The sequence below is a fragment of the Mesoplodon mirus genome (assembly GCF_964341445.2).
Source record: "Mesoplodon mirus genome assembly, chromosome: 1".
NCBI lineage: Eukaryota > Metazoa > Chordata > Mammalia > Artiodactyla > Ziphiidae > Mesoplodon > Mesoplodon mirus.
In genome coordinates, this window is record NC_138976.1 from 7751733 (window position 1) to 7777838 (window position 26106).

The window sequence follows — 26106 nt, forward strand, 5'->3', positions numbered from 1 at the left end:
CGCCCACACCCTGCTTCACAGTCGAGCTCCGCCCACTTCCGCCGGTCCCCGGGCCCGCCCCTCTCCCGGCGGCCGGGTTGGACCACCAAGGGATACCCCATGCGAATCTTAGGCGGCCGGGGCTCGGCCCTCAGGTCGAGCAACCCGGCACAAGGGCAGGGCAGCCTGGGACCCCCCACTCTGCCCCATCCTGCTGCTGGGGACCTGCGGGTAAGCTAGCCGGCGCCTCTGCATGGGCGAAATCTGAGACGAGTTGTTTCTAAGGCCCCCAATGTGTAGGGAAGATATCCGTTCACAGCCTACTTGAGAGTCACGGTCAGCAGAGTGCAGCTTGTGGCTGTCAGTCAAGGAAGGCTTCGGGATAGTCTGCCCAGCTGCCATCATACCCCACCCTTTTTACCAGCTGGGAAAGGGGGCCCTGCCCAAAGTTACCCAGCCGGAAAGTATCGCTCCTGAGCTGGAACCAGACGTGTGATCTTGGCCAGGGATACAGCTGAATGAGGCCCATATCCAGGGGAGAGGGGCTCACTTACTGGGACTCCTGTAGCTGGGCCTCCTGGAGAAGGCCACATGGCTGCTGCAGCCTGGTGCTGGTCTCACAGCAGCCTGAGAGCAGGCCATCCCTGGGTGGCGGTCAGACCGAGCTATGTTCCCCGATGATGACAATGGGAAGGGATCCTCTCTGTCCCAGGAGCTGCCTTACCGTTTCACTGAGGAACGTGAGCCACCACTGACTTGGATGATGGCAGCCCCACCTTCTCCTTGAAGCAGGTTGAGTGGAGGCAAGGCCCACGCTGAACCAGTGCAGGAAGAATTGCAGTGAAAACCCCTCACCCAGGTCAGCTGACCCTCCTTGAGTATAATGGGTGGGTACCCTTCCTCCCATCCCCCCAGCTGCCCTCCTCCAGCCAGGCATCCACTTACTTCCCACCACCTGGGGCTACCACAGTATTTCTATTATTTCTTCCCACTACCTGGAACTGGACACATTGGCCAAATAAAGTTGAAATTTTCTGCCAAAAAAAAAAAAAAAAAAAAGGTACTAGGCCCATGGATGGAACAGATGGCAGACAGCACCTGGGCCATTCCTGGAGAGGGGTGAGTCTTTGGCTTCGGGAGGGTGATAGGAGTGCGCCCGGGGGTAGCCAGGCGCTCTGATGGGTGGACACGTGCATCAGGTATCCCCATGCAGGCTGCATGCATGAGCGCTCGCATCCAACTGCTATGTCTGTGTGGTGTGTATCTGTACGTGCCTCGGCATGTTTCTGAGAACCTGTATGTCTCTCTGAGGGTCTGTTGCCCGTCCCTGTGTGCCTGGGAGTCTTTGTGTTTCTCCCCTTGTCTGTGGGGTCCTGTGATCTCAGGTGTGATTTCATAACTGGGAGAAAACATGTGCCTGTGCTTTTCTTTGGGTGTTCTATGCTTGTAGGGATAAACGTGTTTGGATTGTGTCAGCATGTCCACATATGTGACCTGTGTTTCTGCCGTATCTCTGCGCACTTGTGTGCTACACAGACACAGGTGTTTCTGCTTCCATCAGAGGACACAGGGCTCTTCTGTCTTAGTGAAATGTCAGGGTCTCAGGGAAGGCCTCTCACTGATCAGCCAAAGGCGGGTGCCCAGCCCTCCTTTCTCAGCCCTGCTCACACCTCTGCCAAGTGTTGACCCCGCACAGCTCCTCTCTTTCCCAAGGAGACAGCGCAGCCCCAGAGAGTACCCCCTCCCCAATCCCGGGGTGCCCGTCCCATTGTGGGGACCAGGCAGGGAGTCACTTAGCTTGTCCTGTTGAAAGTCAGACTCCACGGAGAACTGGGCAGGGTCTGCAGGATGCTGCACAGCCCCCAGCAGGACCCCACCATAGCATTCAAGGAGTGGCCTTTCTCCTGGGCCTGAGCGTGTGCCCGGGGCCTGGGGCTAGCGGTGTGGGCAGAGGGAGGCAGGCGGGAGGAGAGGAGAGGAGAGCCCGGCCAAAGCCTCATCCCCCAAGTGGCTGAGTGAGGGCGGGAGGATGGAGAGCTGGGTGGCACAGGTGGTGAGGCCCCTACCTGGCTGGCCCCTTCTCTACTCCCAGAAGCCAAAGCGAACCTGGACTCTGCCCACCCTACTCCTGTGGTCAAGGTCCACATAGCAGACCACAGGACAAAACAGCCACTACCCCAGCCAGCCCTGATGGGGGGAGGGCGTGTGCTTTGGTGCTACCCGGCCTCTGGCATCCCTGTTCACCTCTCACTCCTCATCTCACGAGCCCTGCCATCACTTCCTCTGCAAGCCCAGTGTGGAAGGCTGCATAACAGTCCCCAAAGATATCTGGGTCCTAGTCCTTGGAACCAGTGAATGGTACCTTATTTGGCAAAGGGGCCTTTGCAGACTTGATTACACTGAGACTTTGAGATAGAGAGATTATCCAGGATTATCACAGCTCCAGTGTCTCCCCTTCCCCCAGCCAAGGGTGAAGGGGTAGGTGTGCAAGTCTGTGGGTGGAGAAGCCTGGGTTTCTTCAGAACCGCACCCTCTCTGACCTCTGACCTTGCAACGGAAGAAGAGGCCAGGGAGGGGGTTCCCGTGTGTGGTGCAGACAGGGAGGGGCTCCAGCTGCGGCCTGTGGGTGAACACGGGCTTGTTGGGCCCAGCCAAGTGGAGGGTACAGGTCTGCAGCCCTCGAGTCTCCTGGAATCTGAATTCCTGGCAGCGTATTCCCCTCCCTGCCGCCCCCGGCTCTGCCCGTAGTGGTCTGGAGGTCATCATAGAGGAGAGGTGTGGGTGAGGACGATATGCTGAATGGGGTCAGCGTGGACACTGCCGCCCGCCAGTGGGAGCCAGAGAGTGAGCACTGGGCCGACAGGGGGCTGGGCGGGGCGGTCCCTTACGGGCAGGGGACCACCCCTGGCGACCCTCAAGCTGGGCATGCCTCTGCCCCACCCACTGTGCACCCCTCCTGCCCTGGCTGCTGTCTTCCAGCATCCACAGGAGTCCTGGTGAGTTGGGGGTGTCAGCACCTCAGCCCTCGCAGCCCCCATCCAGCTCCCCGGCCCTGGCTGGGCCTCTGCTGTGGCACCTACTGCAGGTGATCGAGTGTGGGAATGGGGTGTGGCCCCGTCAGTGTTTCTGTTGGGCCAGGCATCCCTCAAAGGCAGGGACAGGCCTGGGGGTGGGGTGGGGGCGGGTGCAGAGCTAGGAAGTGTCCAGCCAAAGCTGGCCATGGGTTCTGCGGCCGCCATCACTTGCTGAGGACCAGCAAGTGGGGGGTCCAGGAGTGATGCTAATGTGAGCCCATCCTTTGCCTGTCCTCCTCCCAGGTGGCCCGGGGGTCAAGGAGCACAGATTGGGGACCGGGGCATGTGTTTATTTAGCAGGCAAGGTGGGGCTCCGGAGAGCAGCTGGTGAGCAGTGCCATGAGAAGGGTCTCTGGACTCTCCTGTCACTGGTGTCTGGGCTGGTGGGGACAGCTGGGCACCAAGCCGGGCAAAGGCTGACAGGAGGGCGATGGGAGCAGAGCGACAGGAGGCACCTGAGAGGGAGACGGGGAAGTAGAGATAACAGCAGTCCTGGGCGGGGGGGGCAAAGGCAGGCCTGCACCCTGGCTCCCATCAGCCCCCTCCCCCAGCCATACTCACTGCACCCTCACTGGTCATCGATGCACTGGTCTGTGGGGGAGAGAGTCTGTCAGAATGGGCAGGTGTGTGTGTGTATGACCCCTGCCCACTGGGACCCCTGCACTGCCCCTGAGCACCCCAGACTCCAGCCTGGCCCAGCAAAGGCATATCTGGGGGTTCCCTTCAGGGCTGGGGGGCTGGGGCAGGGGATTGGGAGAAGGGCCTGAGGACGAGCAGACCTGGGGGACTCCCGTTCTCCAGAGGAGGCAGGTGAGGCCCGGCCACACATCTGCTTGGGCACCCAGGCCTCCTGCCTGTTTACCTGCTGACCCTGGCAACCCTTCAGCTTTGGGGAGCCTCTGGCTCCCTGAGTGGCCTAGCTGGAGCCCCCTGCCCAGTCCAGGCCACCTGAAGACAAGGGCACTTTTCAAGTCAGTGGTGAGCCGGCCTCAAGGCGAGGAGGAAAGTGGCCCCGGACGAGGGGGTGTGAGGAGGAAGTAGTCTAGGATGGTAGGGCCTGGGGTGTCGGGGAAGTGGCCTGGGGCAGGGAGACTGGGGAAATTTGGACCTGGGCCTGAAATTCTCATCTGTCAGGGCAGAACCCTTGGGGCCCGGATCCCTGGGTGCCCCACGGATCCTTGGGTGGGGCAGGGTCTTCCTAAACCCAAAGTGGCTCCCAGGGGCTCCAGTGACTGCAGTAGAGTACTGAGCCCCTCCTCCCCCCCTTTCCCTGGTGGGGCAGCGTCAGGCCTGGGTCGTCCCCACATCCCCTTTTCCTCTCCCCAGCTGGCCATTACCGACTGGAACAGGGAAGAGGATGTACTCATCGGTGAGGCCCAGGGATTTGGCGAAGTGGATGAAGTTCTCCTTCAGTTGAGGGGTCAGCTCCTTGGTCCTCCCTGTGGCCAGATGGCCAGCGAGTGGCCGGCAAACACTCCATAAATATCATTGAATGCGTGAACAAGGCCTCTGATCCCTTCCTCATGGAGGGTCTGCAGAAGGACCTCCCTCCCTGGCCGCCCACAGGGACTGCGAGCTGACACTGCGAGAGGACCTGGGGGGCTGGGTTGGGATGGGCCTCTCCCCCGACAGTGTGACGCGGAGCCGGGTCCCCGAGGCGGTGGGGAAGACCCACCGTAGAGGGTGGTCTTGAAGTACTCCTGGTTCTTGTAAACCTTCTTGAAGTACACTATGGCAAACTGGTTGTAGTTGGTAGTCGCCACTCGCACGGTATAGCTCTGAACCCCGGGGAAGCCTGTGGGGAGGACGGCGAGGGGTCAGCCTGCCCAGGCTGGGAGGAGGGAGCCGTTCCTTTCTCCCCGGCCCATCTGCAGGGGCTTTTCCCACAGAACAGCATCTGTGTGGAGGGGCAGGGAGGTCTGTGCCCCTTCCTGGAGGACCCTGCCCCCCCAGAAGCCCAGCCCCAGGGCCCGCCTCATTCAGAACTCACCCTTAATATTGCCCAGGGTGAACTGGCCGGGCCGGGAACTTGGGACAAAAGTTCTGATCCAGTGGTCACAGCGCTCGTCCCTGTGGGAGGGAGAGATGGGTGAGTGAGACCAGAGGGGACACAGGCTTGGACTCCTTGGGCTGGACGAGGTGGGGGCCAGGGCCGTAGCTGGAGGGGGTGGGATTCTGATGCCCCTGGCCTGGCCCAGCCCAAGACAGTCCATCCCCACCACAGCAGGTGGTCCCTACCCCACCCAGCTGAGATGGGCCTGGGTCTTTCCCTCTGAGCCTACCCCTGTCTGTCACTGCCTGGTCTGCCCTGGGACATCTGACCCTGCTCAGACCCTCCCTCCAGCACCCACTGTCCTTTCCTCTTCAGGGCTGTCTCCCCTCGGTGGCCTTCCCTACACACTCTCCCCCTACACCCAACCCCAGGCATTTATCCCCTGCTCCTATCTACCCTCTGCTGCTTCCCTGTCTGTCACCTCTCCTGGGGGAGTCACCCTCCAAGGTTCCAGTCTGCTCCCTGCCAAGGACTCCTCTAGCTCCTGGGCCAACCCTGACCTGAGTCCCACCCTGTCTCCTGGTATTCCAGAGCTGATCTCCCCAAACCCATCCTTCTTCTGCTTCTTGCTCCACAGATGCTCCAGCCTCAATCCCCCTGGGTGCCAGAGCCAGAAACTCATAGGGGCTGGGCGATCCTTGGCACCCTACCATTTCTCTCTCCGCCACCCCCAGAGGGACCCTGCTCAGACCCACTCCTCACCAGATCGCTTCTGTGCTGGTGCCTGAGGCCCCTGGCAGTGTGAGGGCTGCCCCCCTGCCAAGCCACTCAGCTGCTGCTCAGGACAGCTGTACGATGGCTGCTTCCTGAAGGAGTGCTTCTCTCTGACTCAGAGTCACCAGCCCCTGCCGTGGACGCCTCATGCCTCCTTCTGAGGCAGGTGGCTCGTTCAAGGCCCAGTTCCAGAGGCTACCTCCCTGTAAGCCCTTGATGAAGCCCTGGGGTGGGGGGGGTTCCAGGCTCTCTCTGTCTTGTTTTCTGAATGACTGTGTCCATCCCCAGCACTCTCTGTGTGTCTGCTCTGAAGTGACCAATAAATGCTGATCTAATGAAGGAAGAAATGAACAAATGTCCGAATCCGGGGCTGAGCAGAAGGATGAATGACTGTCTCTCACCTTCGGTCAGCCCTTGACTGTGACATCAGTCTGCTGCTAGACCCTCAAGCAGCGCCTCTGGTCTCCCCCACTTTCCCCAAGGAGGTGGCGGCTCTCACCTGAGCAGCGTGGAGGTGACATTGTAGCTGTGATCTTCTTTCAGCTCGTAGGTGGTGGCGAACATCTTAAACTTGCCTTGTTCTTCCTTCTTAAATGCATTCCCTGCCAAGCCTACGACGTACCACTTCCCCTGGAACTACAGGGGGCTGTAATAGGCAGAGCCCACAAACGAACCTAGGGCCCCCGCCACTGCAGGCCCTGAACCAGGGGCCCCCGTAACTAAGCAGCAGAGCCTGGGACTGGGCATTCAGTTCCTGCACTGATGAAGCCAGTGGGAGCTGGAGGCAGCCAGGCCAGGAGGGAGCCCTGAGGATGGCAGGGAGGGGGCGACCCTGGGCAGGGTGGCCAGCTGGCCTCCCTGTGCCTCAGTTTCCTCCTCATGCAGAGGAACTAAAGGTGTTCCCACCACGCATGGACTACAGCAGTTGTGGGAGACAGACTGGATCTAGGAAGGTCTGCCCAGGTGATCCTCTTGTCAGCAAGGTCGGGGTCGGTGTGGGACAATAGAGCGTGGCTTCCATCGGGGGAGCCAGGGCAGGCTAAGCTGAAGCCTGGGCGTCCTGCCTTTACCTGTTTGCTAGGACTCTTCACCTCTCTTCCCCTCTGCTTGCACTCTTCCCTGGGCACCCCCTGCAGCTCTCCCTCCAGGGCCCTTACCTGGTCAGGCTGGAAGTTGGGCTGTAGCGGGACCCTGAACAGAGGTGGGGCCGGGATCAGGTTGGGGGTGGAATCCTGGGCTTGGGTGTGCAGGGCCCCCAGCAGGCTGAGGCCCAGCCACAGGAGACCTAGGGGCATGGCTTCAGGGCTGAGCAGGCCGGCGTTCCCTACAGCAGCTGAGGGGGGAAGTGAGTGCGGAGGCTGCCTGGGCAACCCTATTTATGGTCCACCTGGCTCATGGCCCCTTCCAGGGTGGAGTGATTCATATTTTGCCAAATCCAGGAAGGGTGAGGCAATTGCCAGCACTCCTGCTGAAACACCTGGCAAGATTTCTGCCCCTTTCCGCACTGGTCAGGATTGTGCAAGACCAGGGGCAGAAGGTAGGGAGGGCACATTGCCCAGATCTCTGCACGTCTGGCAGGCACGAGGGCTCCCTCCACTCTCTCTGGGCCCCTCCCCTTCATTCTGGTTGGCTCTGTATATGGTCGGTGGTCCCCGATCAGGACAAGCTGTCATCTCTGACTTTCAGGGGCCCCTGCTCAGCCCCAGCCCAGGGTGGGTATGTGTGGTGAGACCCCCTTCCCACATCCGAGGAACACAGACAATTGCTCACCCCGGCAGCCTGTGTGCTGTGGCCTGGTTCTCAGAAGGGACAGGGAAGGGTGGGGCAGCTGAGAGGGAACATTCCTGACCAGGAAGGACAGTGTGTGTGGTGTGTGCCCTGAGTTCTCGGAGCCCAGATCCTGGCCCTCCTGGGGGCCACACACCAGGCCAGAGGCTGAAGGAAGAGCCCCTCCCCTCCTCTATGCCTTGGACCTTAGCCAACCCCTAAAGGACTTGGTCCCTGCTGTGGGCCCAGGGGATGAGACCCCAAGCTGGGCACTAGAGCCCCACGCGTGGACACTTGGCAAAGCAGAGAGCAGGTGTTGCGGTCCCAGCGCCATGCTGGTGGGGGGCAGCACGGGGCATGCATCTGTGCCGGGTGAAGGGCACTGGGGCCTGGGGCCTGAAGGTGGGCTGTCCACCCAGCTGCTCCGGACACCAAGTGCTTTGGGGCACAGGGAATGCAGGGACTTGGACTTGTCTTTGAGAGGTCCTTGAGGCCATCTGCTGTCTCTGGCCACAGCCTTGGAGCCCAGTGCCCTGGGCCTGGGACCCCAGAATTGTCCCTGCCATGGCTGATCCCATCTTTGTCCTTGGAGGGATGTAGTTTTCTCACTGGGGGCCTGGCCGTCCTTGGGAGGCAATGGTGGGTCCCAGGCCCTGGGCAGTGTCTCCCAGATAGCTTACCACAAAGGCCAAGGCTGTCTGGATGCCTGATCTGTGATTGAACTGAGGATCCGCTGGCCTCGCATGAGACTGACGGGGACCTCACTGGCTCTGCCTGCCTGCTGCTTGGGAATCAGCTTCCCCAGCCTAGGCTCTGGGGTGCCGAGCCCTGAGGGGAGGGGCTTTGGAGGGGTCCTGAGCTGGTGGGGAGGACACATCCTACTGAGGCAGAGAGGCCCCCACAGGACCCCTGCCCTCTCAGGCCCTGACCTGCCGGCCTGTCCAGGTGATGAAAGCACAGGAAGTAGAGATGAGCAAAGCCTCTTCAGGGATGTTGCCACTGAAGGCCGTGCCCTCTGCAGGCACCCGTGGCCACCCACCCGGAGGCGCTGGGTGGAACTCGGGACCACCCCTTTCATCCCTGCTCGCAGCCCCAGGGCCTCTACCCCTGCTATTCTCTTTGACCTTAAAAGGTACCCTCGAGTCTGTGGTGACTCCTAGACGTTGGGGAAACTCATGGATGGAGGCTCAAAGAATTTTAAGTAGAAGAGGGACAGTACCCTGGATCACCAAGGAGCCATTGCAGGGAATATTCTAGATTCTAAAAGTCAGGGTTGGGACTTCCCTGTTGGCACAGTGGTTAAGAATCCGCCTGCCAAGGCAGGGGACACGGGTTCGAGCCCTGGCCCGGGAACATCCCACATGCCGTGAAGCAACTAAGCCCGTGCGCCACAACTACTGAGCCTGCACTCTAGAGCCCGTGAGCCACAGCTACTAAGCCTGCGTGCCACAACCACTGAAGCCCGCACACCTAGAGCCCGTGCTCCACAGCATGAGAAGCCACCGCAATGAGAAGCCCGCACACCGCAACAAAGAGTAGCCCCTGCTCGCTGCAACTAGAGAAAGCCCGCGCACAGCGAGACCCAACGCAGCCAAAAATAAATAAGTAAATAAGTAAATAATAAATAAAAACAAAACAAAATTTTCTGTTGTTTATAAGCCATGTAGCTTATGGTATTCTGTTACAACAGCCCAAAGGGACTGATTCAGCCACCTGCCCACACTGCTGGGTCTCCCAGTCGCGGGCCACCTCTTCCCCACCTCAGAGGTCTCCTGCCCAGACACACTCTGGGCCTTCTCTCCAGAGCCTGCTTTCCTAACAGTGAATTTCATAGTTTTAGTATCTTCTGCAGTCTAGACAGGCTGAGAATTTCCCAAATCATCAAATTGCTGTAACAAATGACCATTGAGAGTTCCCTGGTGGCCTAGAGGTTAGGATTCTGGGCTTTCACTGCTGCAGCCTGGGTTCAATCCCTGGTCGGGGAACTGAGATCCCACAAGCCACGCAGCACAGCCAAAAAACAAACAAACAAATGACCATTTGTTGGCTTAAAATAATACATTCTAAAGGCCAGAAGTCCAAAATCAGAAATTCACTGTGCCGAGATCAAGGTGTGGGCAGGCCGCATGCCCTCTGGAGCCTCCAGGGGACCATTCCTTGCCTCTTCCAGCTTCTGGTGGCTGCCGGCACTTGCCGGCTGGTGGCCCCACCACTCCAGTCTCTGCTTATCTTCACAACGCCTTCTCCTTTGTGCATAATCTCCCTCTGCCTCATCTTTTTTTAAATTTATTTATTTGGCTGCGTTGGGTCTTCGTTGCTGCACATGGGCTTTCTCTAGTTGCGGTGAGCTGGGGCTACTCTTCATTGCGGTGCGCAGGCTTCTCGTTGCAGTGGCTTCTCTTGTTGCAGAGCATGGACCCTAGGCGCGTGGGCTTCAGTAGTTGTGGCACGCGGGCTCAGTAGTTGTGGTGCACGGGCTCTAGAGCGCAGGCTCAGTAGTTGTGGCGCACGGGCTTAGTCGCTCAGTGGCATGTGGGATCTTCCCGGACCAGGGCTCGAACCTGTGCATTGGCAGGCGGATTCTTAATCACTGTGCCACCAGGGAAGCCCTCTGAAGTCCTTCTGACATACCGCTTTCATTGTAGTTTTCGAGCAATTTGTTATGACATATATAAATACCCATGGAGCCACCACCACAATCAAGACAGTGAACATATTCATCACCCCCCAAAAATCCCTCACACCCCTTCCCTCCTGCTCCTCTTCATCACACACCCCCTACCCCACCCCCAGGTAACCCCCAGGCTGCTTTCTCCCCATAAATTAGTTTGCATTTTCTAGTTGTATATAAGTGGAACCAAATAGTACATATGCTTTATTGCCTGGCCTCTTTCATTCAGCACAATCATTTTGAGATTCATCTCTTCAGTACGTTTTGGGTGGGATGAAGGGGCAGTGGGACATTTGGGTGGAACCCACTGGGGTGTTAGAGAGGGGCGAGTGCTGGGGTCAGGAGGAGTGGCAGAGCAGGGGCTGGGCAGCCGTGGAGGGTGAAGAGGTTGGCAGGACTCTTGGGTTCTCCCTTGACGACGGAGGCAGGAGCAGAAAAGGAGAAAATGGTTAGGTGGGAAAGAGAGCCAACTGGGTGGTTATGCCAGGATGAGGGTGGGGTGCCTGGGGGACATCCCAGCTGACCCAGAGGCAGTTGTAAACCCAGGATAGGGTTGACCTGAAACCATAGGCTGGGCATTCACGACACAGATGGTAACAGAAACCAGGGAAGGGAAGAGGTGGCCGAGGCCACGTGTATGGGGCCTAGTGGGTCCAAGAATGAACCCTGAAGAACCCAATTCTTAAGAGGCAGGGCTAGGGCTTCCCTGGTGGCGCAGTGGTTAAGAATCTGTCTGCCAATGCAGGGGACACAGGTTCGAGCCCTGGTCCGGGAAGATCCCACATGCTGCGGAGCAACTAAGCCCGTGTGCCACAACTACTGAGCCTGTGGTCTACAGCCTGTGAGCCACAATTACTGAAGCCCGCAAGCCACAACTACTGAAGCCCATGCACCTAGAGCCCATGCTCTGCAACAAGAGAAGCCACTGCAGTGAGTAGCCTGTGCACCGCAAGGAAGAGTAGCCCCTGCTTGCCACAACTAGAGAGAGCCCACATGCAACAAAAATAAATAAATAAATACATTTATTAAAAAAAAAAAAAAAGAGGCAGGGCCGCAGAAGAGAGGGTGAAGGAAAACAAGGAGGGTGAGGTCACGGACTCACAGAGGGACATGTGTCCAAGAGACTGCCTAGTAGGGTCAGATACCAATGGGAGGTCACAGAAGCTACAGCCTGGAATGGGGCTCCTGCGCTGGCACGATCTGGGCTATGCCTGGACAGAGGCTCTGTCCTCTCTTCCGTGTGAGAACCCTGGGTCTTGGCCACCTGTCCCCAGATGTCCCACAGCAACAGGGAACAGCACAGCTATCCCTAGGGTTTGCTCAGACTTGGGCCTAGAGATCCATCCAGCTCAGCCACAGACAGAAGGTTCCTGGCTGGAATGAACTAAAGAGGCCGTATAGGGACCCAGGGCAGTGAGCACTGGCTGGCAGGCCAAGACACGTGGGCCTGCCCTTAGGTCCTGCCCAATCCTGGCCAGGAAGACAAAGTGAGAATTTGCCAAGTATTTTGGTGGAGGATTGGGTTATTGGGTTTCCTTCCTGTATTTGGCAAAGATGGAGCAAGCTGCCAGGTGGGCAAAAATAGGGGTCTCTAAAACACCCCGGCCTCACTAGCCTCCAGACTCTCCCCATTCATTTCCCCATTTAATCCTGACAGATTTCATTGCAGGAGACACTAACCATTATTCTTATTTTACAGATGGGGAAACTGAGGCTGCAGAAGGGGAGAAGGGAGCTGATGGTTCTCTCTCCTTCCCCCCTACCCCCACCCCCTGCAGTGCTGTGTAGGCAACAGGCTGCTCTGTAAGCAAGTCACATTCGCCAGGGCTCCAGGCCACACCAGCAAAGGTGCCTGGGGTTGCTGACTCAGCAGGCCGGCACGCCCACCCAGACAGCCCCTCCTGCCAAGCCACGACGGTCCACTCCCGGCCCCGGCCCCTTAGGAGTCTCCATCTCCACAGGGGCTGAAAGAAGTGTCTGGAGCAAATCCCAATCGCAAAGGGCGAGTGACCTGAAGCGGCCTCAGTTTCCCCATCTGTAAAACGGGGCCTGTCGCCCACAGTTCTCGAAGGCTGCGGTTTCCAGGGACCCGCTCGCAGGTGCTCGTCCCAAACCCCCGGAGGGCGCTTGCTGCTCCGGAACCACCCTGGGGCGGGGGGATGGGAGGGCTCTGCGGTTCCTTCCCGGTCCCTATCCCGGCCCCGATTGCCCTTCCCAGGAGGTCACCTCCGAGAAAGCAGAAGTCGCCTCAGCAGCCCCCGTGGGTCACCTGCTTCCCCGAAGCCCTCGTCCTCGCCTTCCGGGCCCGCCTCCACCGGCATGCCCAGGTCCCCGTTGGGGCCCGACACTGTGGGCTTGGGCGCCGCAAGGGCAGCGCGAAGATGGGACACAGCGATTGTAGCACAGAAAGCCGGCGCGGGGCGGAAGGTGGAGGCGCTGGGTGGAACTCGGGACCAGCTGGGCTGAATGCCACAACTGAACGCGCCCGGGCCCCGCCCCCACCCGCTGTCAGACTCCGCCCCACGTCCCGCCCCACTCAGAGCCTGGTCCCAGTCGTAGCCCCGCTCTTGCGCCTCATCCCGGAAGCGGAGCTTTGTGCCCGCCTGGCCTTCAGACTCCGCCTCGGCCCGCCCACAATCTGTCCAGCCTTCAGATCCCCGTCCACTCCTCGAGCCCCACCCCTCTCCCGGCCGCCGGGAGGGGCCATCCCGGGGCTGCCCGCCGAGAAGCCTAGGTAGTTGAGCCTCGGGCCCTCAGTCTGGGCGAAGGAGCCCGACAGAGGGGCGGGAGGGCTTGGAATCCCCATTCCACCCTATCCTGCCGCTGGGGACCTGCGGGTCGGCGACTCGGCGCCTTCGGGTGGGCGAAATAAATCTGAGACACGTGGTTTCTAAGGCCCCCCACCTGTGTGTATGGAAAATTTTATGGTTCGGGCCACAGAAGAAACGGTGCAGCGGTGCGGGAGGGCAGAAAAAGCCCGATTCGAGGACGCCCACCTACTGTGGGTCGGGCTGGGCGGTTTCTGCGGCTCTCATGGACACGATGCCGTGACGCTTTCCCTGATAGTCTGAAGGGTTCACTCTCTTTCGATTGGGTGCGTATTACGGATGACGCTGACGGCCACATGGCGAGCTACGTGGCCGAGTTCCTGCGTTCGTCTCCGGGTCACCACCGAGACCAGTTACATCTACACTTTAGAAGCCGGGGCATTTAGCAGACATCCCTAGGTGTGTTTCTTCGGCTCTGACGGATGTGTGGAACTGGGCTCCGAGTATTCACGCGCAGTCCTACGAGAGCTGGCCCTCCCCACTCGGCATCACTGTCACCCCTGGCAACCTGCGGTGCGCCGGAGACCTGCTCCTTTAAGAGGAGCCTAAGCCCGGGCCATCTTTGTTTCTCGCGCCCTCCCGCTGCGCCGGCGGAGCAAACATGGCCCACGCTGTGCGGGCGCTGTGGCCCAGCGGGCGCGCTCTGACCTGGAAGCTGGGCGGTCGCCCCGCGCTGGGACTCCCCGCGCAGAGCCGGGCCGGCTTAACCGGGGCGGCGGGAGGCCCAGGCCCCGGTGCCACCACACGCACGGGGGGCCCACGGCTCCTGGGGGCGGCGGCGCTGGCCCTGGGAGGAGCCCTGGGGCTGTACCACACTGCACGGTGGCACCTGCGCGCCCAGAACCTCCGTGCCGACTTCTCAGCCGCGCAGGTAAGCCCGGGTCGGACCAAGCCTTGGGTAGGGGCGCTCGGGTCAGCGCCGAACTTCGGGACTACTGGGAACCGGCGGTGTCAGGAATCGCCTCCTCCGTCCGCTCTTGACCTTGGACCAGTGACTTGGTTTTAAGCCCTCGAGCCCTCAGCTTCCTCATCTGTGAAATGGGGCGCTACTGATGCCTGCTGACTAGAATTCTCGTTGTTTCAAAGTCGTTTTTCTAACGTGTTCTAAGACTTTTTGATGGAAAGATTTGGAGATCACTGAAAAGGGAAAGCCTCTTGTACAGTGGGTGGCTTTACAAACATTTTATCGCGTCCCTCCCACTGTCTCCAAATCCCGAGGTTGTGTATTTATTAGTACTGTTATTAGTATTTTTACGGAACTGATAACCCTTAGACTCCAGGCCCTGAGACACGGAGGAACAAGGGTATGTCCCCCAAGCCGGGTGGTGGCCCAGCTGCCCTTGCGATGCTTTGTACACAGCACCAGCACCCCCCACACACACCCCCACACCCACAGGTGCCCCTTTCCTGAACCCATGGGAACAGGAACGGTAGATGGGGAGTGGAATTCTGTGTCTCCCTGCCCGCCCACCTCCATGGCCCAGCCTCGGTCTCTCATCTCTGAACAATGGGGGAGCGGTACTGCAGCTGTGGCTTTCGAACATGAATCTGCTGCAAGCTCACGTGAGGCTCTCCTGCCCTGTGCAGGCCAATGGCCCAGATATAACGCTCCCCTCTGGTAGATTTGAGGTAGACCCGGCTCGGAAACACTGGGCTCTGCCTTCACACTCCTTGAAGGGGTCGGGGTGGGCGCTCCCAAGTTGAAACAGTTGCATCCGGGGAGGCACACCTGGCGGTGTCTGAAGTTCCCTTGGGACAGAAAGGAGAGGAGAGATGTCTGCTTAGCGTTGGACAGAGATGAGAAGATTCCTCCTACACAGAACAGACTTTCTACCTGGGGAGCCCACTGGATGGGCGCTTGGCTGTCCACTGCAGGAGCCTGCTCCGCACCTCCCTTCACCTCCCTTTCTCCCTGTCACCCATCCCCCATTTCTCCTGACGTTCTCAGATCATCCTAGAAAACTCTCCTGGGAAACTTTTGCTTGGGGGTGGGGCCTGGGCCTGGGGGCGGGGCCTGGGCACCAGGCCTCAGAAGCGCCCCCCTCTGCTCCTCATCCAGCTCTCCCTGTCCAGCCGCCTGCAGCTGACTCTGTACCAGTACAAAACGTGTCCCTTCTGCAGCAAGGTCCGTGCCTTCCTCGACTTCCACGCCCTGCCCTACCAGGTGGTGGAGGTGAACCCTGTGCGCAGGGCCGAGATCAAGTTCTCCTCCTACAGGAAGGTGCCCATCCTGTTGGCCCAGGAAGGAGACAGCTTGGTGAGCCTTGGGGAGCTCCCCCCCTGCCCCATTGTCCAGGCTTGTCCTGGAATACCCCTGAGTTGGGCCCTGCTCTGCAGCCCTGGAAGGAACTCGGGCTCTCCGGGCCTCGGCTGAGGATTATGAACCCGTGAGTCCAAGGGAGACAGAGGACCACAGAGCTTAACAACATGGGTTCTGAAGTCAGGGCGGTCTGGGTTCAAGGTGGGGCTCACTGGCTCTCACTGGCTGTGTGACTTGGGGCCAGTCACTTAGCCCCTCTGGGTTTGCTTCATTAATCAACAGAGAACCATACTCTCCAGGGTGTAGGGCTTGGTTCCTAGTGCGTAGCTTCTGAGTCTTCCCGGCCCCTCAGTGCCCAGGAGGCCAAGCGGGTGAGTGGGCAGGGCTCAGATCCTGGGTCCTCCCCACATTCTTCTCCCCATTAGCCACACTTGGGTCTCCCTTACTCAGGACAGGCTTCCCTGAGGGCGGGGAGTGGTCCTGGGGGAAGGGAAAGCTCAGTGGCCATCGATTTTAGGGGTGAACCTCCAGGGACAGACAGACAATGCCCAGGTTCCACCCGACCAGCTTCTGCAGAGTGCTTGGGTGTCAGGATTAGGAGCCCCTGGTGATCCTGCCAGCGGCCAGTCAACCAGTACCCCCCCGCCCCCCACAATCTTGATCTAAACCATCCTCTTCTCCAGCGACAACTGAACGACTCCTCTGTCATCATCAGTGCCCTCAAGACCTACCTGGTGTCAGGGTAAGGAGCCCCTGAGGCCCAGGCTAGCACTGCATCTCATCCCGTCTCCTATCTCAGGGAGGCCTCCCCTAGGTTCCTGCATGGGAGTGGGGTGGAGCTGCTGCTTAGATTTCCAGAATGGGCCACGGGCATCAGTCTGAGACTCGCCCTTCTTCCGCGCATCTCCCTCTGTTGGGGAAGTGCTTCTGGTATCTGCCCCAAGTCCCTCTTGCTGCAGGACCTCCTGTGTCACCCACAAGAGGGTGGGAAAGCTTTTGTGGGTCAGTCCTGGGGCTGGATCAGGCTGGGGTAGATATTCATCCCAAGGAGGTGAGGGCTTAGTCTCCTGGAGGAAGAGGGAGTCAGGGTGAGGCTCTGGATATCTCCCAAAGGCAGCCCCTCGAAGACATCATCACCTACTATCCACCCATGAAGGCTGTGAACGACCAGGGCAAGGAGGTGACCGAATTCTGCAACAAGTACTGGCTCATGCTGGATGAGAAGGAGGCCCAGCGGATGTATGGTGGGAAGGAGGCCAGGACGTGAGTGGGGCCGGGGCCGGCCCTGGGGATGTGGAGAGGGGCCGGTCTCCCACAGAGGGGACCAGGCTGCGCGAGATGCCGTGAGCGGGGAGCAGCATGGGAGACCACGAGGGCTGGGGCTGAGCCCCGGGCGTGACTGCCTCTCCTTGAGGACTTCCTGCTCCTGTCCGTACGCTGGGCTGTGTAGATAGTGCATCTGCTCCCCCGCCTCCCGGGCCCTGGCTCAGGGAGCCCACCTGGCCCGCCTTCTGTCCCCACTTGCCCACAGGGAGGAGATGAAGTGGCGGCAGTGGGCGGACGACTGGCTGGTGCACCTCATCTCCCCCAACGTGTACCGCACGCCGACCGAAGCCTTGGCCTCCTTTGACTACATTGTCAAGGAGGGCAATTTCGGGACCGTGGAGGGCGCCATGGCCAAGTACATGGGCGCGGCCGCCATGTACCTCATCAGCAAGCGGCTCAAGAGCAGGTGACAGTGCACACGTGTGTGCGTGTGCGCGCATGCGCTCATGGGTGCATGCACCTGGGGGCCTGCCATCCCCAAGTCCCCAGCATTAGCCAAGCTGAGACTCAAACCCAGAACCCCTGATTGCCTCCCCCAACCCAGGGGAAGCAGGGCTGGCCTGGGAGTCCAGAGCTGGGTCCCTGCCTTGTATCTTCCTCTGTTTCCCTCTCCATGGTTGGGTCTCTTGTCCCGCTCCATCCCCCGAAGTAGCCTTGGCCCCCGGGCCTTCTCACTCTCCCCACCTGTGCCAGGTTTCGGAGTTCCCCTGATGGACTTCCCCCATTCCTACCTAGGCACCATCTCCAGGATGACGTGCGTGAGGATCTCTACGAGGCTGCCAACAAGTGGGTGGCAGCTGTGGGCAAAGACCGGCCCTTCATGGGGGGCCAGAAGCCAAACCTGGCTGATCTGGTGAGTGTGGTGGTGTCAGAGGGTGCACAGACCAAAGGGTCTGTCCTTGGGGTTGGGGAGACCCAGGCAGGCAATACCTTCATCTCACAGCTCCTCCATCCCAGAGGCATCTGCCTCCACCGGTTGTCAAGGGCTTAAGGAAAACCAGTGCTCCAGGCTTCTGCCCAGCAAAATACCTGGGACAGTGTCTTGTTGGCCTGACTTCAATGCCAATCCTTGAAACAGTCCTACAGCCAGGGTAGAATATATTGATTGCAAGGCTCTGGTCTTGGAGCAAGTGGTGGGGTCCCCTCTTCCCGAATCCTACAGCCAAACCACACACTTCATTCAAAGCCCTGCGTGCAAAATTGGCCCGTTAGTGGGTCATGGGGCTCCCAGAAAGGGGAGGTCATGGGCCCAGGGCACATAGCGGGCAGAGAGCGGGGCAGGCGTGGACACCCCCTCTGTACCTGCCCCCCCTCCCCCAGGCAGTGTACGGTGTGCTGCGTGTGATGGAGGGTCTGGAGGCCTTCGACGACCTGATGCGTCACACTCACATCCAGCCCTGGTACCTGCGGGTGGAGAAGGCCATCGCTGAGGCCCCCCAGTGAACTGAGCATCCCTGCCGGGAGGAGGGAGGGAACAATGGAAGACACCGGCTGTGGGGGACCAGGGCCGCTGGGCCAGCACCTGCTGATTCTGTGATAACAGTGCAGCAGGGGACAGGATCATTCGACCTCTTGCCCACCCCACCCTAACTGCCCCCTTGCTTCTAACACTGGACATCTCCTGGAGCCCTGGGGCGCTGGGGGACAAAGCCCAGGCTCAGTTTCCATTCACAAATGTACCCCCGCCCCCCGGGGCATGGAAGGCTACCTCCCCTCACCAGCTGGACCCCCTCCCAGGCCTCCTTGCTCTTTACCCTTCTCTGGGGCTCTCAAGGCTGCCCTGTTTACGGCCCATGGGTGGGAATCAGGTTGGGCTCCTGCCCTGGGCAAGGGAAGTAGGGACCGTCCGGTTTGGGGAGGCCCCATCCCTGGCTCCCCCTGGTTCCTGCTCTTCCCAGGTGTCCCCAGGACTGTGTGTCATGTTCACAATAAAGAAAAGGTTTGCTGCTCCCCGCGTGGCAGCACCATAGTGGAGGTCCGCGGCCAGTAAATACCGTTTGTCCAGTGCTTACTAAGTGTCAGACCTGAGTGAAAGGCTCAGTGGGCTTTGTGTCCCATAACCCCTGGGACACGGCCATGGGATGTGCAGCAGGGAGGTGCAGAGATAGCCCAGGGTGCAGGTCCAGTTCTCCCCACTGACTGTGGGGCAGGGGCACCCCTCTCGGCCCGAGTCTCCTCATCTGTCAGATGGGCACAATGGTGGTCCCCACCTCAAGGGGAAGTTGTGAGGGCTTGATGACAGGTTACAGGTCAAGTGTGCAGCAGGGTGCCTGGCGCAGCAGGGGCCAGGGTTGTTCCAGTCCTGCTCTGGAGACCAGGAGACGAGGGTCCAGAGGACACAGTGCCTTCCAGGGGCCCCTCTGGCAGCACACAGCTACCCAGGGCTTCAAATCCCAGGCCTGGCACTTCACGGTGGTGGTGGTGGGGGACGCTGGGACAGGGGTCTATAGAGAGAAGCAGCTCTGGGAACGAGGCAAGGCTGTGGGGTCCCTGTTCCCCTAGTTTCAGCAGATGAGGGGCACACTGGTCTGCCGAGGTGGCCCTGCAGAGGCCCAACAGGCAGCCAGTGAGCTGAATTCTACCTCCCGGGCCCTCCCTATTGTACAGTGACTGGGCAACCCTCTCAGAGCCTCTCAGCAGAGTTTAAATTTTTTCTTTGTTAATTTTTTTTTAAATTGATTTTATCTTTATTTTTGGCTGCGTTGGGTCTTCGTTGCTGTGTGCGAGCTTTTCTCTAGTTGCGGCGAGCGGGGACCACTCTTCGTTGTGATGTGCAGGCTTCTCATTGCGGTGGCTTCTCTTGTTGCAGAGCATGGACTCTAGACCCGCGGGGTTCAGTAGTTGTGGCACGCGGGCTCAGTAGTTGTGGCTCGTGGGCTCTAGAGCGCAGGCTCAGTAGTTGTGGTGTACAGGCTTAGTTGTTCCACAGCATGTGGGATCTTCCCGGTCCAGGGCTCAAACCCGTGTCCCCTGCATTGGCAGGCGGATTCTTTTTTTTTTTTTTTTTTAATAGATTTATTTATTTTATTATTTATTTATTTATTTATTTAGGCTGCATTGGGTCTTTTGTTGCTGCGCACAGGCTTTCTCTAGTTGCGGTGAGCGGGGGTTACTCTTCGTTGCGGTGCACGGGCTTCTCATTGCAGTGGCTTCTCTTGTTGCGGAGCACGGGCTCTAGGCACGCGGGCTTCAGTAGTTGTGGCACGTGGTCTCAGTAGTTGTGGCTCACGGACTCTAGAGCACAGGCTCAGTAGTTGTGGCGCACGGGCTTAGTTGCTCCGCGGCATGTGGGATCTTCCCGGACCAGGGCTTGAACTCGTGTCCCCTGCATTGGCAGGCGGATTCTTAACCACTGCACCACCAGGGAAGCCCTGTTAGTTTTTTTAAAACATAAAAACAATTCATGGTCTTTGGGGACTTCCCTGGCAGTCCAGTGGTTAAGACTCCGTGCTCCTAATGCAGGGGGCACGGGTTCGATTCCTGGTCAGGGAACTAAGATCTCACAAGTTGCACGGCGTGGCCAAAAAAAAAAAAAAAAATTCATGGTTTTTGTATTAGCAAACATTCAAATAAGGTAGAAGCAACAAGCACTCTGGAGGCAGACAGTGTCATTTTGGGAGCAGTGGCCTCAGCTTCTGCAGGGCTGTCTGCCACCTGCTTGTTTTTGTTCCCATGGCAAGCATCTGTCCTTGTCACCGTGTCACACTGGCTGGGTCTTCATGGCTGCAGAGTGCTCCTTCCTCTGGGAGGAATGAGAGAAGCTGAGGCCTGAGGCCACACCAGTCTGTGGGATGAGGAGCCGTGGAAGCTGCCTCCATGGGGCCAACAGGTGTTGAGGTCTCCCGAGTCACCACTGTGTCCAGGATGCAGTTCCCCCTTCACTGATCAGCCTTTAAGTCCCAAGGCGCCTTTGCTCCAGGGACCTGTGATGGCCTGTGGACTCCAGAGTATCCCTCAGCAGGGCAGGAACTAGGCCAAGAGCGCCTCGGGGCTGCATCCCTGCCCCCCTCCCCACTTTGCCTGCTCTTCACAGACAGCCTTTTCCTTGTCACCCCCCGGGGTTACTTGGTGCTTTTCCAGCTGCTCAAGGAGGCCGACTTGCCTTTCTCTGTCTCAATCCCAAATTCCCCAAAGGGAGCATTTGATGTGACCTGCTTGGGATGAGGCGTCCACCTTCAGTCCATGGCCCCGTGGCCTGGGGAGGGTCTCACATCCCACAGCCCCACCCTGTGCTCCCTGCCCTTTGTGCTGCTGCTAAATCCAGTGATCGTGTCTCCCAGCCTCGGCTTCCTCTTGAGGCCTGGTCTGGCTGAGGAGGCACCAGGGGCAGGCCAGACCCCAGCTACTCATCACCACCCCTCTCCTTGTTTTCACAGAGATGTTTTCTTCTGTCTTTGCATTTCTCAGAGGAGGATATGGTTGATGGCAGAGCCATGCCGGGGATAGGGGCCTGACTCCTGACTGGGGCTTTATCCCTGGGGCTGTGGCAGGCAGAGAGGAGCCTGCCCACACCCTCTTCACCCACCTCCACTAAATGGTCACCTTGATGAAAAGTCACCTTGATGAAAAGGACTGTGCTAACTAGACCCATTCCCTGTGACGGGCTGGAGAATGGCCAGTCAATGCAAGGCCACCACGGGGCACTGAGTCCTGCTTCTGTCATGGAGTATTTCCCCCAGAGGTGACAACCTTGCCTCAGTTACCTTTTCCGATAACCAGCAGAGGGCGGTAGAGGATGCAAAAGCCCTGTAGGGGACGGCAACAAGACCTGGTGCTGCCACCTTGTGGCCAATTCTGGGATCGCACCTTCGGGCCATCTTCATTTTCCAGGGACTCTATTTGCTCATCTGTAAAATGGGTTTAGCATGCAACGTGCTGAAGATGGGTAGGTAGGAAAAGTCACACCTTTCAGGGGAAAAGGCTGCAAGCTAGGAACCCTTGCCGCATCTTGGTAATGCTTAGGTCATGGCTTGTGCCTGTGGGCATTGGCAGCAGCAGAAGGCCTGAGGTGGGAACTCTGCAGTTGTTTGCTGTGACCTTGGGCAAGCCCCATCCTTGCCCATCCATGGGCAAACTCTCAGAGGTCAGTTACCCTTCATGGGGGTGTTGAACTCAGGGATGGGAAGGTTGCACACAGTCGATGTGCATTGTTGGTGTGTGAGGGGTGGTTCCTGCAGCCGGTGGGGTCTGCTGTCTCTTCCCAGAACACACTCCCTGCTGTTCCCTGCTGGGCTCCTGGAGTTCACGGCCAAGTGCTCCAGGAAGTAAGAAGGGAAGAGAGTCGTGAGAATGGCGAGATCCCTCCTCCCTGGGAGTCAGGGTGGGCTCCCTCGGGAGAGCAAGCCGCAGCAGGAGCTTTAAGGATTCGGATTCTGGTTCACTTTTTTTGTTAGATTATTAAATTTAAAATTTTCATTTTGATTATGCAAGTAATTGTTCATTGTGTGTAAATAGAACTTGTGGATAAGCAAAAAGACGATAGCAATTATTCACAGACCCATCACTGAGATTTAAAAATTTAAATATCAAAAATTTAAAAAGTTTTGGGACTTCCCTGGCAGTCCAGTGGTTAAGACGCCACGCTCTCAATGGAGGGGGCACAGGTTCGATCCCTGGTCGGGGAACTAAGATCCCACAAGCTGCGCGGCGGCGCAGCCAAAAAAAAAATTTTTTTTTTTTGGAGAATAGCCTTCTAGTTATTTTTTATGTAGTCTGCATATAGTGTGTATGTGTGTGTGTGTGTGTATATATATATATATACACATAAAATATTTTATATATATAACATTTTATGTATTTATTTTTTATTTTATTTTTTTATATCTTATTTATTTATTTACTTACTTATTTATTTATGGCTGTGTTGGGTCTTTGTTTCTGTGCAAGGGCTTTCTCTAGTTGTGGCAATCGGGGGCCACTCTTCATCGCCATGCGCGGGCCTCTCACTATCGCGGCCTCTCTTGTTGCGGAGCACAGGCTCCAGACGCGCAGGCTCAGTAATTGTGGCTCACGGGCCCAGTTGCTCCGCGGCATGTGGGATCTTCCCAGACCAGGGCTTGAACCCGTGTCCCCTGCATTGGCAGGCAGACTCTCAACCACTGCGCCACCAGGGAAGCCCCTATGTACAGTATTTATATCTAACAGTTAAATGGGGCCTATTTTGTGGCAAGCACCATTTGAAGCACTTTACACATATTACCTCATTTAATCCTTTCAACATCCCTATGAGGTAAGTACATATATTCCCATTTTACAGATGAGGAAGCTGAGGCATCAGAAAGGTTAAGTGAATTGCCTGGTGTCACACAGTAAATGGCACAGGCAGGATTTGAACCCAGATCTCCTGGCTCCAGAGTCAATGATCTTAATCACAATGTCACATTACTTCTCTCTCTCTAGATACATATTTTTTAAAATAAAAATTCAGATCACACAGTAGCTCCTGAATCACATTCCAGATCGGTAACTGTTCTCCCTCACCATTTCTAATGACTGTTCCACAGTATGCCATGCTCCACTGGATGACTCTTCCTTAATTCTTTTAACCAGTCCAATGGGAAGGATGTGGACAGGCAGAAGTGTCTAATGGGGAACAGGCCTGGTAGTGGGGGGATGGTGTGGTGTGGGCTAAATAATGGCCCCCAAATATATCCAGGTCCTAATCCCTGGAGCCCGGGAACGTTACCTTACGTGGTAAAGACACTCTGTAGGTGTGATTAAATTAATGATATTGAGATGCAGAGATTTTCCTGGATTATCCAGATGAGCCCTAAATGTAATCACAGTCTCTTTATAAGAGGGAGGCTGAGGGAGGTTTGACTAAAGAAAAGGAGATGTGAGAACGGAAGTGAGAGGTTGGAATGACGCCAGGAAGAGGTCGAAAGCCAAGGAAAGCAGCCGGCCTCTCAGAAGCCAGAAGAGGCAAGGAAATGGAAGGAACCAGCCCTGTGGGACACCTTGATTTCGGCTCAGTGAGATTGATTTTGGACTTCTGGCCTCTAGAACTGTAAGGGAGGGAGGGAGGGAGAGAGGGAGAGAGAGAGAGAGAGAGAGAGAGAGAGAGAGAGAGAGAGAGAGAGAGAGAGAGAGAGAGAGAGAGAGAGAGAGAGTGTGTGTGTGTGTGTGTGTGTGTGTGTGTTGGCTGTGCCATGCAGCATGTGGGATCTTAGTTCCCTGACCAGGGATTGAACCCGTGTCCCCTGCAATGGAAGCATGGAGTCTTAGCCACTGGACTGCCAGGGAAGTCATGCTTTTGTGTTTTATTTATTTATTTATTTACTTACTTACTTACTTATTTATGGCTGTGTTGGGTCTTCGTTGCTACGCACGGGCTTTCTCTGGTTGCAGCGACGGGGGGCTACTCTTTGTTGTGGTGCGCGGGCTTCTCATTGCGGTGGCTTCTCTCATTGCAGAGCATGGGCTCTAGGCACATGGGTTTCAGTAGTTGTGGCACGTGGGCTTCAGTAGTTGTGGCACGTGGGCTCTAGAGTGCAGGCTCAGTAGCTGTGGCACATGGACTTAGTTGCTCCGCGGCACGTGGGATCCTCCCGGACCAGGGCTCGAACCCATGTCCCCTGCATTAGGAGACGGATTCTTAACCACTGCGCCACCAGGGAAGTCCCTGTATTGTTTTAAGATGCCACGTTTGTGATGATTTGTAGCAGCAGCCATAGGACACTAATACAAATGGTACAGACCAGTGTAGTCAGGGAAGAGAAGCGGCTATAGGGAGCCAGGCGACCCGGGGCAAGTCCCTTGCCCTGTGTCAGTGTCCTCCTCCCTAAAATGAGGGGCAGGGGTTGGGCTGTTTGGTGCAGCAGGGAGCCCCCACCCTGGCAGGCGTGGGTGGAGCCAGCTCATGGAACTTTCACAACTGCCATGAGGAGATAATGTTTGGTCCTCGGCCACAGGGACCATGCTGAGCGGCGATAGCAAATGGCCCGAAGAGACTATTCCTTTGTGCCACTCCCCCGCCAGCCTCTGTGTTATGGGACGCTGACAGCAGGAGAGGCCTAGGCTTGCCTGGCCCCTGTGGGCTGGGGTGGGCCTCTGGCCTTCCTGTTTCCTTCCTGCACTCCCGCATCACTCCCCTCCCGCTGGCCTTCCCACCCAGCGCCGTCCAGCCTCTCCAGCCACTATAACTGGGACTCGCTGGTCTGCTCCTGCTTCTTGACCCTGGAGGGCAGGGACCAAGGTCCACGCCTGGGCAGAGGGGCCCCGCAGGCAGGCTGTTCCTCTTCTCACCCTTCCCCTACATTCCAACCCGCCCAGACCAGCGACATGGGGACTGGGGGCAGCCAGGCCAGAGCTGAGGTTGAGGACAGGGCTTCAGAGTCAGCAAAACTGGTTTGAATCCTGGCTCAACATGTGCCCTTTTCTCGGGGGTGGGGGGACGCTGTGGCTTGTGGGATCTTAGTTCCCTGAACAGGGATCGAACCCGGGCCCTCAGCATTGAGAGTGAGAAGTCCTAACCACTGGACTGCCAGGGAATTCCCAACATTTGCCCTTTGTATGAACCGGAGGAGTCCCAGCTCTGAGCTGTAAGGTAAATATTGTGCCCATCTTGCTCGTGAGGAAACTGAGGCTCAGAGAGGCATATTTGCCCAAGATCACGCTGCCAGGTGCCAGGATTGAAGCACAGGCCTGCCCCAGTTTTCCCTGGTTCTCTGTGGCCTGGCCAGGAGAGCGGCCAGACGCCAGGTGTCACCTACCTGAGGTGAGGCAAGGAGCACCTGCCCCTCAGTGAAGGTCCCTGCAGGTGGGTCATGGCGTGGTTCCAGGCTGCCGGGCCTGCTCTGGGGGCAGGGGCCCCAGCAGAGCCCATGGCATCTTCACCCCCAAGCATGCAGCACGAGTGGGGTCCTCTGACCTGCCTTCGAGGCCGCGTCACCTGCTCACGGTGAGGCCCTGGGCAAGTCCCTTCCCCTCCTGGAGTCTTAGTTTCTGCCTCTGTAAAATGGGGACATGGCGGCAGGAGCACTTGCGCCCTGTGTGTGCAGAGTCCCAGCTGGCACTCAGCGATGGCGCTCCCGTGACTAAGAGATGAGGTCTGGCTTCAGAAAGGAAGCACGAAGGGGATGGGCCAGATCCCATGGTGAGAGCTGCCCCCACCCCCATCCCATGCCGGATCCCAGGCCTCCTCACCCGGGGAAGGAGGGAGGGGGGACTGGAATGAAAAGCATTTAGGGGAAATCACTCTGTGAGTTTGGAATCCAGGATGGGGCAGGGGAGCTGCGAGATAAAACTCTATTAAGGACCCGCCATTTCCGTTTCCTGTCTCATTTCAACTTTCCAGCAGCCCTCCCAGGCTCATCTGGAGGTAGGACGGAGGTCTGAAATGCGTCTCGCTGGGCTAAAATCAGGGCTGTCAGCAGGGGAGCATTCCTTCCGCAGGCTCTCCAGGACTTGGTCCTTGCCTTTTCCAGTTTCTAGAG

The 26106-nt window shown here is 57.9% G+C and overlaps 2 protein-coding genes and 1 long non-coding RNA gene across 8 annotated transcripts; 2 read left to right on the forward strand and 1 right to left on the reverse strand.

Annotated features, from left to right (window-relative positions):
- Positions 1-35: 35 nt before the first annotated feature.
- Positions 36-4464, forward strand: LOC309800633. The gene is made up of 3 exons (XR_014293487.1): positions 36-210; positions 692-838; positions 4380-4464. It is a non-coding gene; the product is annotated as an uncharacterized lncRNA (long non-coding RNA).
- On the reverse strand, positions 3323-12699 carry LCN2 (lipocalin 2). Of its 3 annotated transcripts, none has more exons than XM_082614768.1 (8): positions 12528-12699; positions 6978-7153; positions 6320-6456; positions 5044-5123; positions 4729-4848; positions 4391-4492; positions 3620-3644; positions 3323-3508 (listed from the first exon to the last, which is right to left on the reverse strand). In XM_082614768.1, exons 1-7 carry the CDS (start codon positions 12577-12579, stop codon positions 3622-3624), a joined length of 690 nt encoding a protein of 229 aa, XP_082470894.1. In that variant the 5' UTR covers positions 12580-12699; the 3' UTR covers positions 3323-3508; positions 3620-3621. The 3 variants fall into 3 exon arrangements, with proteins under 3 accessions (XP_082470894.1, XP_082470893.1, XP_082470895.1); XM_082614767.1 differs by having other exon boundaries at positions 3615-3644; positions 12528-12698; XM_082614769.1 differs by having other exon boundaries at positions 3615-3644; positions 12485-12575.
- Positions 12700-12999: 300 nt separating this feature from the next.
- Positions 13000-22093, forward strand: PTGES2 (prostaglandin E synthase 2). Of its 4 annotated transcripts, none has more exons than XM_082614740.1 (7): positions 13001-13957; positions 15146-15343; positions 16030-16088; positions 16460-16609; positions 16878-17078; positions 17408-17525; positions 21049-22093. In XM_082614740.1, exons 1-7 carry the CDS (start codon positions 13688-13690, stop codon positions 21124-21126), a joined length of 1074 nt encoding a protein of 357 aa, XP_082470866.1. In that variant the 5' UTR covers positions 13001-13687; the 3' UTR covers positions 21127-22093. The 4 variants fall into 4 exon arrangements, with proteins under 4 accessions (XP_082470864.1, XP_082470866.1, XP_082470865.1 ...); XM_082614739.1 differs by lacking the exon at positions 21049-22093 and adding an exon at positions 17993-18663 and having other exon boundaries at positions 13004-13957; XM_082614741.1 differs by lacking the exon at positions 21049-22093 and adding an exon at positions 17993-18663 and having other exon boundaries at positions 13652-13957; positions 16464-16609.
- Positions 22094-26106: the final 4013 nt, after the last annotated feature.